The 18,225-nt window shown below is 44.5% G+C and overlaps 1 protein-coding gene across 12 annotated transcripts in view; it reads right to left on the bottom strand.

Annotated features, from left to right (window-relative positions):
• The window catches only part of NFIA (nuclear factor I A), a 250,775-nt gene that overhangs the window by 167,022 nt on the left and 65,528 nt on the right, over positions 1 to 18,225 (bottom strand). Inside the window, exon 3 of one of the 12 annotated variants that reach the window (XM_066325397.1) lies at positions 15,733 to 15,800. The exons of the other annotated variants lie outside the window; for them this stretch is intronic. Within the exon in view, the coding sequence (XP_066181494.1) occupies positions 15,757 to 15,800 (44 nt within the window). The 3' untranslated portion in view covers positions 15,733 to 15,756. Of the gene's footprint in view, positions 1 to 15,732; positions 15,801 to 18,225 lie in introns of those variants that run through there. 12 annotated transcript variants of the gene reach the window in all.

Consider the following 18,225-nt stretch of genomic DNA (forward strand, 5'->3'; position numbering starts at 1 on the left):
GTTAAAATGGCAAGTGTGGAGTGGAGTAAAAAGTGCAGTTGGGGTTTTGGGATTAAATGCTGACTTTTGAGAACACACTGAAAACCATCCTGTCTGTGGGCAAAAATGATGAAGCGGATATCTGCAAGCACATCATCTCTAGGGGAGCCAAGTGGCTGGGGATGAAGGCCGTCTCCTCTGCACCCCTGCAGAACGCTGGCCTGGCACATGTGTGGATCAGCCTGGTTCCATCTGGGAACCTGCACAGGCTGCTGCCCCAGTCCTGAGCACAGTGCTGCTGCTGCCCTTCCCCAAAAATAACTGGCCCATGCATGGGAAGACCACAAAAGCCCAACTCCTTCCCTGCCACAAGGCAGAAACAGAGCCTCTTCCATCACAGGAAAGGAGAGAACATCCTGACAAATGCCTGCGTTTTGGACGGGTGACAAAGCTGTCATGGGAAAGAGGCGGCAGCTCCCTTTGGAGACGGGAGGTGGGGAGCGGGATCAGGAAACTTCTGAGCTCTTCTGGCAGCCCAGGTCTGGCGCCGGGCCACCAATCCCCCACTCCTCGCGCTTAAACACAAGCAGATTGACACCGAATGCTCGGTGGCTGCTCCAGGGTTCCTATGAAACAAATTTGGATATTCGGGGACCTGAGCCTGTTGGAGAGGTTGCACAACCCATATTCACCTCCATAATTAGCACAGCCCGATACCTTGTGGGTTGTTTCTGCACAGACTGAGTCCCAGCTCTGCCTGGAAAGCCACTTCTCCCACCAGCTCCCAGAAGGTCCCTGCAACAGCCTGGAGAAATGCCTTGGGGGCACGCTGCAACACCTACTTACGGCTGCTGGGCTGGCCCTGCGGCATCCTCCTCGGCTTCCTCACACACATCATTCCCCATCCTTTATATAGAGATCAGATGGGAAAGGGGCTCTGTGTGTGTACGCAGGGCTGGGAGGAAATTAAACTGGAACCGGCACAAAGATCTTTGAAAGCACCGTGTTGCGTGCCCTGCTTTTGGGTTCTGTAAATCACGACCTGCCAGATGCTAACCTGATACAGTCCCCACGTGCACCTCCCTGCTCCAGGAGCCTTATTCCATGGGGAAACCATCAGCTTTCCAGCATTCCCAGGTAATTTGTACATTTGAGTTTCGCTCTCCGTAAAAACTGTCAGGATTTCATCTTACTTAAATTATCCTCTCCTTGGAGCTCCACTGGGTGCCTGGCCTCATGCCTGCTTTTAGGAGTCTCAATACCAAATGCAATCAGGAGAGAGAGGCAAGCACCTCCAGAGAGAAAACGAGAGCACCCGAATCTGTTGCCTGTAAGGAGGTACGTGCTGCTCACAGCTTGCAGAAGCAGTAATTTATATTAAATATATATATTTATATTTCACCCTGGCTTACTGATTTAAAAAATAAAGTATTTCTCCTAATTTCTCAGTTTTTTAGTATATTCTTCAATGGTGCAGTTTGATTTATGACGTTAATGGCATTCCTGTGCAAACAGTCGATTTCCAGTTTTTAAATATGCATATGAAAATGTTCTAAGAAGAAATATTTTCCTAAATGTTAACACTACCGAAGTCACCATTACCAGAAAGTAATGAACTTCATATGCAGGATCTCATAGCTATTTTATTCTTGATAATTTTTAAAACTTCGGCACATTCCCACTGCTACCAGCCTGATGTGCCACTGTCTCCTGCTACTATCTCACCACGGAAGCCAAATTTTGGTGGTGTAGACCTGGAGTAACACAGTTACGAGTCATGCCCTAACACAAAGAGTACACTGTATACGTTTTTATTGTATAATTTATTGTTTTTTCCACTGAGCTGGCTATATTGTTTTATCCATTTGCGTGACAGGATGTCTAGGAAACAGCTGAAAGAATTATTTGCAGTGAATTTAAAACACACTGGGTTGGAGAGACACAGACACAAAAATCTTTGTTAAGCAAATAACAGGGTGCTACTTGTGTGTCAGGTTGGGAAACTTAACTCCTTCATTTCATAACCTGCAGGTATGATAGGCACAACAGCTCTGCCTCCTTGCTGCCTGTGCTCACATCCCTGCTTTTCCTATATCAAACCCAGTTACCCAAGCTTTCCCAGGACACCAGTGGAGAAAGAGCAGACCAGCAGCCTTCCCATCCTAAAAATGTTGGAGTTGTTTTCTCCAGCTGCCTCTGTCTCTTTCCACTGATGGAAAAACACTCCCACGTGACTTGTTGTGACTAAACACCTACCTGACAAAACCAAAGATTTCCCTTTCAGACCTGGAGGATAGATCTCTTTAAATTAAAGAAAACAATCTGGTAAGAATGAAACCACAAGTATCATCACTGAGAAAATAAGAAGAAATGCAAGAAGGCAGGAGTTTCAGAGGTGGGCTTCCAAAGCCTGATGTCAGGACTGCAAATGCACCAGTCCAGTGCAAGCAGAGGGTACAAATAATTTGTTTTTTTCATCTGTTGCTGCACACATGCACCAAATGGGTCCCTAAGGGTTGGCTGGAGGATTGGGTGGCCTTCCCTTCAAGCCAAGGTTGAAAAAGCTAATGACATTGAGTCCAATCACTAATCCAGCACTGCTAACCCCACCACTAAACCACATCCCTAAACATCACATCCACACATCTTTTAAATCCCTCCAGGGCTGGTGACCTCACCACTGCCCTGGCAGCCTGTTCCAATGCCGAATAACTTTTTCTGTTAAGAACTTTCCTTCATCTCCCATCTGAACCTCCCCTGTGCAACTCGGGGCTGTTTCCTCTTGTCCTTCCCCTTGTTCCATGGTAGCAGAGCCCAATCCCCTCCTGTCAGGGAGTTGTGGAGAGTGAGAAGGTCTCCCCTGAACCTCCTTTTCTCCAGGTTGAGCCTCCCTCAGCGTGTACCTAAGTGTCCTGGTCTGGGACACAAAGAAGAAGATCCCACCTGAGCTCACTATGACTGCACAGCACCCAAACTGTGCACCAAAGGGATCCCCTCCAGCAGTGTCTTTTTGGTGGGTAGTGAACACATGCACATACTGGAAGTGCAGGAATGGAGCCATAAATCCAGGGCTGAAGTCTCTACTTGTCTCTAAGAAAGTTTCTCCATAGTTAATGCTTAATCAAATTTGCTTTAATCCCTGCAAGTTATTGGCTGGTGATTTTATTTACCATCGATATCCATTCTGATCTTTTTTAAAATTGAGATCTGTATTTGCGTCACTGAAAAAACATTCAACAATGTTGCTTAAGACTTCAATAATCCTTATGCTTGTTTCCTTTTAACCCAGAAAAGGAAGTTTTTGAAATGGTACCGCCAGCATTTGCAAAATCCAGGGTTTGCTATCCACTGACTAATTAATCCTCACACATTATTGCCATTTCATGGAAGAGGAAACCGAAACATAGGCAAGTCCCCAAATCCCCGAGCAGGTCAGAGGCAAAACTGGGACTGGACTTCTTCAAAGCTGATTTTGCAGAGAGGGTGGTGAGGCCCTGGCCCAGGTTGCCCCATCCCTGGAAGTGTTCAAGGCCAGGCTGGAGGGGATTGGAGCAAGCTGGTGCAGTGGAAGGTGTCCCTGTCCATGTCAGGGGGTGGAACGAAGTGGTCTTTAAGGCTCATTCCAACCCAAACCATTCTGTGATTTCTCCACTAGACGTAGGCTCCACATCTAACTTTACCAAAGACATTCACATTTTGTATCAGCCTCGAGCAGACTTTATATAGTGTAAGAAAAGTCATCCTCACAGCTACTTCATTTCCTCCAGCTATTCATAGCAGCCCTGCAAAAAGTCAACAGTGTATTACACAACAGCGTAGGTTTCGCGGCGAGAGTTTTAACAGGCCGGGCAGTCAATATACATTGCAAGAAAAACATATGCCAGACTCTGAACTATGGAAATCACAGGAGCCAACGGAGCTGTCTTGTGTTACGCTAGCCAGGAATCTAACTCAATAGCTGGTGCAAATATACACTAAATAAAACCCGACTTTATAAATAGCACCTCTCTCCACTGGCACATACCCACCGGCACTCGGTCACTGAAAGAGAACCGAAAGCACACTCTTGGCATTGTCTTGAAAAAATGTGTCTGCCCAGAAAAATGGGATCCAAATACACCCCTTTCCTAGGGCAGGCAGTTGTGCACAACGTATTAGAGAAGCTATCTCTGTTGTTTTTTTCCTTTGGGTACCTCATCAGTTCTGTGTTTTATATCTCTATGACTCACAACATGGACATGAAGATGCCATTGGGGGTAACTGCTCTAGAAATGCGATTAAACTGGCTATACTAGTTAGGGGACTGAGGTAATTCCCCATGAGTTCTTTTCCAAAATCCTATCTCCAGTCCAAGTGCTGCCTTTAGGCTCCTCTTTGGAAGAGGGGTACCACTGTTGCTGTGATAGAAAGACCCAAGCTTTGAACTGAATGCTTCACATGGTCCCAGACCTTAGAGCAGGTCAACATTTCACCATCCTTGGCTTCCAAAACATCTTTTTCCCTCCAAAGGAAGTTAGAAAGTTCACTCTTCCAAGATTCCTAATACTCCCTTTACTAACTTGCAGTGATTTAGGAGACTACTCACACAAGCCATATCTCTGTTTAGATGGGGAACATCCCAGATTCCCCTTGGGGACTGGAGCAACCCAGTTTTTAAAATGACTCTTCCAGACCATAAACATGTTCAGATACAGACAACTAATGTCTACCGCCGGTTTTCCTAATTTCCACATGCTCTGAACCAGACATTTTAATACTAGAGTTTATGCCCTACCAGAAGAGATGTGGTTGTAAGATCCACCATACTCCAAAGAAGTGGGGGAAAATATACATATATAAAAGAAAATATTTAACAACCAGAAGCCATTCCAGCTTCTTCCCCCTGCTCTGTCACCCCTCTTCTCAGAAAGACAACTTGTTCCATACAACCATCAGAGAAAACAAAGCCTTGTTTCCTGAGGATCCGCATCGCATGTCTTCAGTCCTCCCAGGACAACATCCTGCACTTCTCCCCCAACTCCTTTATGATTCATCTTCCCCTTCCCTGCGATTCCTCCCTTCCCGACCTCTGGCCTTCACATCTGGAAGAGCGAGAGGCAGCTTGCGTGTGGCTGCTTCCAAGCTCTGCATCTGCTGACTGACGCGCCAGACAGACAAAGGTGAGGCTCACCCTGTCGACATTCCTCCTGGGAGGATGTGGATGGGGGTGTCTCTTCCCTGCTCAGCCACCATTTTAATTTAAAAAAAAAGTAGAAACTTGGTATCTTTGAGAGCTTTTATCTGTCTGTCATTCTGGAATGAAATTAGCCAAAGGGATAAATGTTCTGTGAGCATTACCTACAGGCAGAGGGGAGGCTGCAGCAGAAACCAAACTGAAATAGAAAAGAACCGAGAGGCACGGCTCAGGAAACCACTTCCACTTCACAAATTTTCCCAGTCTCCAAACAACTGACTGGAGTAAGACCCTAGATCTGAATTTAGTAGCACACCCTGTCCCTGCTGCCCACTGGTAACATTTCTTTGAAGAAATTTTAAACCACAGGAGTTTTTCTATGCAAAACCCTCAGAGGACACTTCCCTGCCCCAAGGAACTGCTGGAATTCACGTTCATGGCTTAAGGAAAGGGCTGTACCTCAGAGCTTAGAAACCAAAAAGGAGCTGCATTCACCCAGGTACAGAACAGCCTGGGCTGGTCTTCCACACACCGGCAACTTCAAAATGCCATTCAGTGGCAACCTGACAAGGTTGTGTTTCAACAGGAATACGTTATCTCTCTTTCCAAGGCTGGGCAGGCCACTTCCTAACAGACAACCCAACAGGCCCTGACAAGTGATTAAATAAGTTAAGGTTGGGGGGGATTTTTTTTTTTTTTCTCCTTTTCTGTTCTAACACTTAAAGCCTGACTCTGGAGTCAGTTGAAGCAAAGACCTTGTTCCAGCAGTGCTGATAAGGACAATGCACCCTCACAGGTGGAGCTTGCAGGCACGGAGCTGGATGGGAAGGCAGATACCACTGCAGAGGCAATGGCTTCGCCTGCATCGATGCCAGCAGCACGTTCCTGCTGGAGGAATGGGATCACTGTGGAAGGAGCCTTTGCCACGCAGTGGGCCGAGGATGGTTTATGGGGATGGCAGAATGGATGTGGTTAAAATTTTAATCAGGATGACATGTGTTGTTGACATATGGCAACGCACCACCATCTGGATTCAGAAACAGACCTGGGTTTTCAAGCTGTTGCTGGCCAAAGCCAAGAACATTGCTGAGGTGCTAGGTCAGACTGGCTGGGAAGGGTTCTGCCAGCAATCCCTCTTGACACAGTATTGCTTTCATTAAAGCAGCCTGCCTGCCTACCCATCTGAGGTGAAAGAGGGAGAAAGTCCATGAAAGGTGGGGGAAACAGCAAGAGAAAAGGTCAGAAAAGGAGTTGAGCTACTGGACCCACTTTCTGCCCTGCTTGGGGCTCTGCAGTGTGCTCAGGTCACTCCACTGCAGCCACTCGTTCTGTAGTCTTCTAGGGTAAGCAAAGTCCCTGCTCCCGGCGGGAGCCCTGCAGTTCCTGAGGAGTTCCTGCCTGCCTCCCAGCAGCAGGCATCCAGCACAAGAACAAAGCACCTGAGGTTCAACTGCTTAACCATTTCATCTCCCCTGCAAGCCAAGCGTGGGCTGTTACCTTCAGCCAAGGGGGGAAGGAAAGGAGGGAGGGAAGAAAATGTGAGCCACGTTTCTGTAGACTGATCTAACAAAGTAACAAAAGAAAACGAAAAAGAGAATTCCAGGACAACTATTAAAGGCTTAAAATGTCCAAGCAGCTAACATTTTATCCCAGCAGAATTCCTCTGGGATTAGCTTGGCTTTCCAGGCATAATAAAGTGTTTTACAGTTCCTTTATTTTACCCATCCCATTTCTCTTTTTTTTTTTTTTTATTTGCATAACACTCTCATCAATTAGTGCGTCTCTGTTTGCTCTCAAACAAATCCAGCGCTCATGGCTAAAACTACAGTGCAAGAGAGACACCCAATAAACTCCTGCACGTCCCGAGCCGTTGCCTCATTCCTGTCGGATACGCCGCTCCTTTGGAAGAGTTCGACTCTCGGCTTCGCTGACCTGAATGCAAGCGGCGGGGGGAAAGGAGGGGGGCTCAGCATCTCTGAAATTTGGCTCCAAATCATTATGTTGCCATGAAACGTGCCTCAGCCTAACAAAAGCCATGGACTGGGATACACCAAGCAGCGCTGCGCTCGCTGCGTAACGACTTAGTCCCCGGACACGCCAAGGGAGCAACTCGGAGCCAGCTTGAGATCAACAGCAGAAATTCCTCTTTTCCTTCAGTGAAGCCAGGCTTTCATCCTCTGTCTTCAAAGGGATTACCTATAAAATTCTCAGCTACGAGGCTTGTGTAATTTCAGTCTAACTCCAGAGAAAGAGTAAAAAAAATGAAATTCTAGAATTCTCCTGTGTGTCTTCATAAGACACCCTTCCCCAAATGCTCCCTGAGAAGAAACTGAGATGGCACCATCACCTCCACCATTCCTCTGTTTTTGCTTAATGTTTGAAAACTCCAAACTTCAGGGCAAAGGAGGATGAATTTATGATATGGGAGGCATCTAAGTGCAAGCCCAAAGAAAAGCAATGTATTTAACAGCTAACATATGTGCATATTCCTCCTTTTGCAATGCAAGAATACAGCTACATTTTAAAGTTTCACTAAGCAGGAGTATATAGGACAGATCCCACACTGCACTTTTTATTATAAATTTAAATATGAATGGGAATTACACCACATTTTATTCTACTTCAAGTTCATTTTTTGGAAAGCCACAAACAAGTTGGAGATTAACATCAGTCATCCCAGACTTCAGACAACACTGCTACAAGCTGGGAAGTATAGATATTAAAATTTATGCTCACCAGTTGCAAAACTATTAGCTAGTTTGGAATGCACATACATATTTTGTGCATATAACACCCTAAAAAGCCATAATGTTAGGTTCTGCATGTCAATATAAAATTTGCAATGACTCCCTTTTAGATATTAATTCCAGGGAAATAGTTAGTCCTAGAGCCTGGAGAACGCAATATTAAAAGAAGTATTTTATTTCCCAATCTATGTAAAGAAGGGAACCATTCCCTTGAAAAATGTCCCCTTGATATGTTTCGTAAATAGGTTAATACAATTTGAAATTAAACTTGATTCCACAGCATGATATTATAATATCAGAAATGCATTCCAGAGGAAAAGCCGGCATTAATCATCGGTTCCAGAACACAGTTCCTATTTCACTGTGAAGCAGCAATGCCCAGAGAATGCTACACAGGCCACACAGGCAGGAGAGATGCCCAACACCCCAAAGAGCTGCTGTCAGTGGCTGCACTAAGCCCTGTGAGCACCCCTAACCGTGGGCTGTGAGAGCTGTGCCATTGACTCCCATCGCAGCGCTGGAGCCAAGCCGTGCAAGGAAGGCTCAGGAATTCTCTGGCCGTGCACACTCAGAGTATGAAAATAAACAAAGCATTTTCAAAGGCTCACAGAAAAAAAAAATGTAGATGAGTTAAAAGGCGGCTGTTTTTTTTAAAAAAACTCCATATCCTGACCTTGCACTCTCTCGGATTTTGTTGAAAGCTGGGGAGGGAGAGCACGTCTTGGGAAATTCAGATTGTGGTTCTCTTCTGGCTTTTTTCATGATCACGGGTTTACCCCAAAGTTGTGTTTTCCTTCTATTATTTTACAAACTTAAAAATATCAAAGAAAACACAACTGGATGCATTATTTACTCAGCCAGCAGCCTTTAAATATCACTTACTGAGGCACAGCCACCTCACCTTTCTCCTCAGACATCCACACCCCCACTTATCCACTTTCCTCCATTTTAACCTTGTGTCAATGTTTTCTCTCTTCTTTTCCCTTTCTCTCTTTCTCTCTGCTTCCCTCTCATTCTTTCTACAGTTATTACTTAACCTTCAGGTACCCACTTAAGCAACCCACCAAATAGCAGTAATGAGCGCACAGAGTCAATAGTGTGGTGCGTAATCACCTTGCCTACTGTGTTAATGTCAGTTATCTTTTGCTAATGTACATGACAGGCTTTATCATTGCAGAGTGGCAAGAGTGAATTGCTGTTTGTTTGGGATCAGCTATTGTTACTGCACCTGGGATCTTTTTTTTTTTTTTTTTTTTTTTTTCCCCCCAATTTTTAAAGTGTTTTTTATTTGAGTGGAAAAGAACAAATTAACACGTTAAAAAACCCCAAAACCCAAGAGAAGAAATACAAGATTCTTCTATCACATCCATGCAACCTCATCTCTGAACATGATGGAATTGCACTGGTCCAACGATACATCCACACTGTTTATAACTGGCTTTAACTGTGCCACATTATTGCCTGAAACTACCCAGAGACAGGGCAAACCACCCACAGCCCTGGGTTTCCCTGCAAGATGGGGGGATTTACCCCTTATTTACTGCTTTTTTTACTGGTTTGAATGTTTGTTTGCTTGCTTGGGCTTTTAAAAGCTTTCTGATTTCTTTAAGGCACTGAAAGCCAGTTCTTTCCTGGGGAAGAGCACACTGCACGGAGGGATGTGCTGCAAAGCTGGATACCAGAGAGAGGATCCATTGCAAAGCTGGATGTTCCCTGAACCCTTTGTGCCAAAATGGTAACCCAAGGCAAGTCAGGGCGCTGGGTGTAAAGCTCATGCAATTTGTATTAACTTCTAACGCGCTCCTGGCTGTGAAGCTCCGGCTCCAGAGCACAGTCCCAGGTATTTCCCTGCCAGCTGGGAAAAGGGTTTGCTCTGAAAAGCCAACAGTGGGGCAGCAGCTGAGCCTCTGCAGCACTGCAGGTATTTGTGGGGCTGGAGTGGTTCCATCATAACTCTCATCTGCATAAACCCATTCCCAGAAATGTTCTCTCTGCACTTCAGTTCACTTCTGTAATACCACAGGTACATCCAGCTAGCTCCACGGAGAGAAACAATCCAAACACACCGAGGAGAGAACAACTTCTTTTACATCTCTGAATCCTCTAATAATATTTGCTCTGAAGGTCTCCGATTCCCTCTTCCAGAGACAAAGAGAGAAAGGAGCGTGTGGATACATGTACACAGAGAAACATGCATTCAACACGATGGCAAAGCCTTATCTGGCCTTAAAAAACTGGCAGAAGGGTTGACTTCTTTATAGCATCAGACCATTAAAGCTACAAAACCTCAATTAAAAAACTGCCAGAAGATTTTTTTACTTTGTTCCAGAAGGATATAAAACCAGTTATGAGGGAAAAAAATCTGCTTTTACCATGGGAAGTCCAAACCATAATTACAGCCACACTTAATGTTATTGCACACCAGGATGACTCTAACTCCCGTATCATTATTTTTTATTTACTATTTATTTTGCATTTTCTATTCTGTGCTTGATAAGGCATTAAAAAACCAAATTAAATAATATAACATATCATTAATATGGTTTGTTTTACCCAAGGCCATGAACACACCAAACCAGCTTGTTTACCTTGCTTTATTCTTGCCTGGAAGCAATTCAGAGCAGGGACAATGGAGAGGAGTGGTGCACACACAACTGGGACTCAACCCAAACCAGCACCTTTGGTGGTTACTTGCATCCCTCATGTTAAAATCTAACAACTATATTCCTCAAAATTCCTCAGATCCTTATGGCAGGCTTCCTTAATAAAGTAACAAGGAGACACAGGCCCTTTATTTCTCTTTGGCAGATCAAATCTGAGATACAACACAAGAAACTTGTATTTGCCCTCCTCAGACAGATTTTAAGATGCAATCCCAGCAACGTCTCTGGTTTAGATCTTGGTGATAATCTACCACAGCAGTATCTGTCTTAGGAATACACAGGGTTGATAAGACAGATAAATCCAACAGGAGTACTAAGAGGACAGTAATCAGCCTAAGCTCCCATGGATTTTGATCTCTTTGGGGGGAAATCTCTATGAGATGTAGAGGGTAGGAAGAAACGAGGGTAGAAAAGGTTTATGGCAATTATTTTGTGCTCTGGGATGATGAAGTCTAAGGGCAGAGAAAGGCTGTCTCCCGTTCTTTGCAAGCACGTCCACCAGCTCTCAGTGGGGAATGGGAGCCAAGTCCCATTGTGCACTGTCCACTCAGGGGTGTGTCTTCCACATTCCCTCCAGGAATGCTCTTCCCACCTGGTCTCCCTATCAGCAGGACCAGGAATCCTGATAGAATGGGTGACCTCTCTGCTCAACACAGGGAGATGGAACTGGATGATCTTTAAGGGCCCTTCCAACCCAAACCATTCTAGGATTTTACGAATCACAAAACCAGAAAGTTCTCAATCCATGTGGGCACATGGCGCTTCCCTGACACGATGGGCATCCTTGTCCTGGCCGCCTTCCAGCTCTTGTAATTACATGCTGCTGACCCAACGACCCCTCACAGTTTCCATAGGCTGTGTTGGTTTTCACTTCCTATTGTGTTGCTTTACACTATCCAGGAGTTGCCATGCGCAGCCCCAGACACACCTGCATTTTGCAGATGAAGCTATGGAACGCTGTAGCTTCTCAGGGAAGCTTAATTAATTTATTACTGCAAAGTTGGGTTGGTGCTAGGAGGTGCTACTACTGTAAGAACAAACCCAGGCGACACTGATTATTTGAGGAGGAAAACCAGTATTTCACACAGGTTCTCCTTCTTTCAGAGACAGACAATGAAAGGAAAAAATGAAAGTTTTTTTTTCTAGCAAGGCTTTTTCTGCACTGATTCCAGACCCTCTGATGGCCCCGGTTCAGCAGCACGCGGTGCTGGGTGCTGCCTTTAACATGTGTGTTTGTTTATCAAGAAATTAAAGGAGAAAGAAGGATGCATGAGGCATGCTGGGGATCTGCTGCAGGGAAGACAGGGTTAAACCAGCTCTGAGCACTATGGAGCATGTTTGAAGGAAGTCTCACAAAAGTAATTTTAACTCCCTCCGTCTCGCTCGCTCCCTCCCTCCCTTACTCTCTCCTCCCCTTCGTCTTCCCGGTTGTACATTATTCCTCATTCTTTACATTGTGGTTATATTTATTCCATGTTCCATTGAAGCTGTATATTAAAAGTGCCAGTTCTGAGCTTCTGCTGTACAAGGGGAGAGAAAGGGAGGGAAAAAAGAGAAAGAAAGGGGAAAAAAAAAGTGCTGGTATTCAGTTCCTGTGAGCTCTTGCTCACTTTGAGCGCTGTTCCTATTACACAATAATGTGTTATTTTGTTGAATTTTGGCATCCATCTAGCTCATCTGGTCAGGAGCCAAAAAATTAGAGTGTGTCAGTCCACCAGTTCCTCTGCAGAGACGCGCTCCCCTCGCCCAGCGCGTGCTCCGCGCTCCTGGCCCGGGGCCAGCAAGGGAAATCCATTTTACATACAGAACGCACAGAGCTCCAGCGCTCCGAGACTTTTTACCTACTAAAATAACTTTATGGACAAATGCCAGCCTGCGAGGCACATGCGGCAGGGAGCGTTTGGCACCGAAAACACGGTGAAGCGCTCGGCGGAGGCACCGAAGTTTTCCAGAAATGAGGAAATGGCTGTCGGTGCCGTCGTGGCACCTCACGTGACTTGGCACCGCCCGCCTCATTGGCCGGCCCTGCAGCCGAGCAGCCGCCATGTAAGGAGCGGGAGCTTCGCCCCTCGCTGCATCCTTAAAATGGCGGCCCTGCCGCGCGCCCGGCGAGCGAGCCCAGCCCAGCCCAGCCCAGCCCCAGCCCCAGCCCCAGGGCTTCTTTTTGTCCCCAACGTTTTTTTTCCCCCCTCCTTCCCCCCTCCGCTGAAGTTTTTATAAACCTTTACAGATTTGAGTAGAAACAGATTTCTCACAACTTGCTCCGCGTCTCAATTTCACAGCTCAGCATACACTCAGGCACTGTCAAAAGCTTGACAGCGTTCCAGGGAAAATATTAACTGTAAACTTTCCAACAGGAATTGAAGGCACACACGGCTCCCGTCAGGATGGCCCCTCCACCAAGAGCAGGGAAGGCAATGTTTTCACAGGTTTCCAGAGCTCGCGCCGCTGCCAAACCCACCATGACCCCCAAGATGGTCCCGCTTCGCCGCATCACGGGCGCAATTAAGAGGATCGCCCGCCATGCTCCTTGCACTCGCAGGCCGGACCCATTGAACACTGCATGCTCTGATGTATAAATATTTGCCTCTGGCTAAAGTTCAAGCAGCCCTCTGTGGCTGCCAGACACAACAGAACACCAACATCCAAGGGAAAGTGTTTACTGCAGCACTGGCCAACGCAGCGACTGCCAGCGATCGAGCCGCTCGCCTCGGCCCGGCCCGCGGGCGCTTATCACCGAGTACCTGGCTGTCAGCCACCCCGTGCCTGCCGCCCTGCCCAGGAAATGGTTAATTTATTAAATGTGCCAGTTCGACCTCATCTGCACTGACGGCCTGGCATGAGGGTCCCTGGCGTGAGGGAACATGGCCTCTGCACAGCCTCAAAGCATTAACCCTTCGTTAAGTGAAGGTCCATTGGGGGGTTCAGACACTTTCTGCCCAGCCCGTTTCCAAAGCTGAATTGTTCTCCTGGACTGGAATGTGCACACAAAAGCTCCCAAAAGCCAGTGCATGGCCAATGGCCTGGGTGTGCTGGGGACAGAAATTGATAGATTTTGAAAGGTACAGCAGTTGTTGGTGATGCAATGCTGCTTAACGGACACAAAAATAAATTTTCTCACTTCTCTCCCACCCTCCAAACCAAACACAGTTTACAGTCTTCACCAAGTAAGGGATGCAAAATCCAACTAATTCAACTCATGAATCAGCTGCTTCAATGTTCATAAAACCACTCCGGAAAGGTAAGGAAAGGAGGGGAAAAAAAATAAACCAGGAGAACCCTGTAGGAGGCCTGGCTGTGATCAGGGCTGTTGTCATTGCGGTCATCCTTGAAATGGCTTCCCAGTACACGAGTAATCGCAGCATTAAAATGCAGTAAAGGAACATGCCAAGACCCCGTACATCTGACTCGTTCATACTGTAAATCAAGTGGACTTCCCTACGAACAAACAGGAAAAACTGTACTTCAGGAAAATGTCTCGAAGAAAGAGAGTGGAGTTACTAAGGAAGGAAGAGATGATATGAACAAAAGGGAAGCAAGCCTTCATATTATAATTTAACTAAAATGTTAGAAGTTCTACAGATCATTATTCTGGTGTTGCCTTCAATGTATGCACTAAAACAACTGAAATACTCGACTTTTGTCACAGTCTGTCTGCTAAAGCAGATGTTTTTTAGCAAGTTACATGCTTTGCAGCAGTTCTAAGCCAGACAAAAATCTTTACTCCTGATTAGTTTCTTAGTCTAGGTTTAAAAAGTCAAAAATTCATGGTAAACCTCTACAAATAATCTATCAACTAATCCCATTTCCTAACTCCCTTTTCTTATTAAATAGAAGGGAGTTAATAGAGAAAGCTTGATGAAGATTTGAAATGTAGAGTTATGTAGAAAATATCTCATGGAAGTTTCTTGTTTAATGTGAGTCTTAACACCTCTGCTCTGGCTGTCCAGCCCGGGGCAGCCCGTGAGCGGCGGGTGATGTCAGCGCCGTCGATCTCCTTTAGACCTAAGAAGCCCAGCACTAATAGTATCAGGACGGGCTTCCAGGAGGCCCAAGCGAATCATGTGAAAGAGGATCACAGAGGAATGTTCTGTTCCCACTGTGAACAAGACAGAATTAACTCTGAGATGCTTCCTTCTGCTGCCCTGTTTGGTCGAAAGGTCAGAACGATTAGCTCTCGTATACTGGGAACCCACCGTCAAAACAAAACGTGGGCTAAACCTTCATCTATTTTAAACAGAAGGAGACACGCTTAGGAAGGATCATTTTAGACGCATTTAAGGTTATGATTTTTCATTCTGCCTTGCAACAACAGCTGCCTGTTAACTTTTTGTTCTTTCCAGAAGACTCAGGGAAGGTTTTTTTGGAGCCAAATTACCTTTTTCTGCTAAATATAAAGAAAGAAACAATGTGGACAGAAGAAGGCAAGCCTGATGCTTAAGTCATTCTGCATTTAAACAACTTCACTACACTGGCAAGTTTAATTCATTACAACAATTTTTCCATCAGGTAGATTTCTGTGGAAATATATACGTAGTTTACCACAGTGAGGACTCCTTTACCAGTCATGTCTTCGAAGTCCAAAGATTAAAAAGCAGATACACAGAAAACATTAAAATTGCCCAAATGCTTTGATACAGTGTTTGTCTACATTATGCTGAAGAAAAGGTACTTATGAGGTCTTAATTGACTATATATTTAAGAATGAACATAGCAACATATTCAGCCTATTACCAGTGGGTATGAAATGTTACACCCAATAAATGTTGTGTGACACGCACCTAATGGGTATTCTATCATGTTCAAAGAGTATAAAACAAACACAGGAAAAATTTCATCCAATTGTATCTTTTTCATTGAGCATCAATGTAAATATAGTCTGAAGCAATCAAAATGCTAGAAATATAAATATTCCTTTTAAAGCCACTGAATCCATCACTTTACTAGGAAAGGCTTAGCTATGTTATTTGCAATTCCCTCATTGCACAACAATGTACATTACTGTCTGTAAGCTCTAATTTGGCATGGCGCATCATTAATGACCTGAATGGTGGCTGTTTCACACATACATATTTAATTACAACAGCTGAACAAATTACATATTTATGCTTTATAAAGGGGATTGCCAGTCTAATTCATTTGCTATGCATGCAGGTACAGGGCTCCATCTGCAACAGCATCTGCACAACAAGAGCTAACAATTATCCATTGTAAGTGAGTGAGTGTATCTGGTGAAACCTGTAAGAGATGCAATCGTATTAACCACTTCACTGCCTACAAACCAGTATTTTCTCAATGGACCACAATATTTTAAATAATTTATCAACAATAATACTACTTTGCATTTTCACAACATCCCTCATCTGAACATCCTCTGAGCACTTTATATGCTATAAAAAATTAAGCCTTAAACACTCCTGTGAGGAAAGTAGTTCTTATCCCAACAGCATATACGGGGAAGGGAAGGCACCTAACCCTGAGGGGCTGGTTCTTCAAAGACACAAAAGGCTCCAGTGGACTTGTGCTGATTTACATTATTTTAACCTATGAACTTGCCCAATGTGAAAGGTGAGCAAAAAATCAGCAGCAAAGAGAGGCAGATCTCCGTAAAATTAATACAGTGGTTTAAGCCTTAAGAAGACTTGGCTTCCATGGGCTTTTGATCAAGCTTAAAATTATTATCCACAACTCACCGTCCTTAATTGTACAAAAACTCTTACTGAATTATCTAACTAGCCCTCCAGAACATGAATAATTATTTCTAAAAATTCTCAGAGAAATGGCAAGAGATCAGAATACTGGAAAAATTAGAAACGTGATATAAATCTTCCAGAAAGAAGAGAAGAGTAATCCTGGCACTAACAGTCCAAACTAATGTTTACAGAGTAAAAAATTAACAGAACAAAATCGAAGCACATAAGGGAGACAACTGAGCTGCCTGAACCAATTAGAATTACTGTTTTAGTGCGGATATTTTTTGACAAACCAGATATATCTATGGTGTATATCAAGTAGGATGACAGTATTAATAGAACAATAGAAGTTGTATATTTAGATTCTGGCAAAGTACTTAATGCAAACTCTCATAAAATTCTGCATCCGCAGCATTATTTTGACTTGGTTCTGAAGTTATTGTATGGATTGAAAACTTACTGGAATGGATGCAAATTATGAATAATCCCCTTCTGGCCTGAAACTACTAATTTAGTGATGTATTATGGGGAAAGGAGACAGCCAGGAGGAGAACCCCATCTTATTTCAAATCTTTCTTAAAAGAAAAATAATAAGGGAATGAAAATAGCGCATAGCCACGAACCAGATGTTTGATGTATCAGAAGAACAAAGAAAGGTGCTAGGAGTCTGAAAGCAGTCTGAGCACAGAATAAATTTAGTTTCAGAAAAATGGCCAAACACAATAAGAAAACCAAATAATGACAGGGAGAGAAAAAATGAGGAAATAACATTTCAAAATAAGCCTAACGGTGACAGCAGAGAGATGGTTATACAAGAGCTGGCCATGTTGCAAGGCAGCAGCAAAACTCAGTGAAACTTCTGGCAGTCCAACATTTATGAGAAGTGGAAGCTTTTTCATTACTTGGGACATTCAGAAGTGAAGGAGATAATCAGAGCTCTATTGGACAGGCTATGCAAGATCAAACAAGCCCTCTCCATCTCTAATTTCTCTGGCTTTACAGGAATGTTAAAAAGCTTAAGAATGTTCACATAATAAATATAGAATAAATCCAAGGCACAGCATAACTATAGGATTATCAAAAATTATTTCAACTTCAATACCTGAAAGAGGAAGCATTTAGGAGCAAATGAATCAATAGTGAAGTTTCCGGTTATCATTTACAGGCTCTATTTAGAAATAAATAGGTCTAAATAGGCTACTTGGCATGGGGCAGCTGTAGGTCAACATTCTACATCAGACACTGTAATTTGCCATAAGTGCAGAGGTGCTCATTAATTACAGGGAAATCTGAAAGTATCCCTCAGGCCTATGGTGAGGCTGCCAAAGTGTGCAGTGAAGTGCAGGCTCCCTCCAGGAAGTTCTGGTGCTGCTGCTGCTTTAAAGCCATGATTGGGCTGTGCTGTACAAAAGATCAGCTGTCCCAGGATGGATATCTCAATTGGAAAAGCTATTTTATCGAATTAACAGCTATGGTGTTCTCTGAGTGCACCAAGTGCCACAGCTGCTTCCATGTCAGCATCCAGCATCATCTGGATCTGCTGGCCCCACCGACTTCCCTCAAACACACATCTCCGGCTCTCCCTCAGGCAACAGAGCAAAAAATACAGGACAGAGCGCAAAAAAATAAAATTTAAAAAAAAAAAGAAAAAAAGAAAAAAGAATCCCTCTCTAGGGCTGTGAATGGTGGAATAGGAATTCCAGACATCTCCTTCCCTCAGCAGGGCAGCTCTGACTTCCTCTTGGCCCAACCTGCCTGATATTTCTGGATCCTGGCACCAGAGTGACGGAGGGAACTCCTCACGGCGCCCAAACCCTGGGCAAGCCAGTGAGTAAACTCTGAACATCTTCCCTGGCGCGTGCAGCCGATTCCTCCCCGGTCCGTGCAGGAGCAGCGGAGCTGTTCAAAGGTTTAAACTGCTCCAAAAGGAACTAAAATACAGTTATTTTGAAATGGGAGGGAGGCGCAAT

This window comes from Sylvia atricapilla, chromosome 9, assembly GCF_009819655.1.
Source record: "Sylvia atricapilla isolate bSylAtr1 chromosome 9, bSylAtr1.pri, whole genome shotgun sequence".
NCBI classification, from domain to species: domain Eukaryota; kingdom Metazoa; phylum Chordata; class Aves; order Passeriformes; family Sylviidae; genus Sylvia; species Sylvia atricapilla.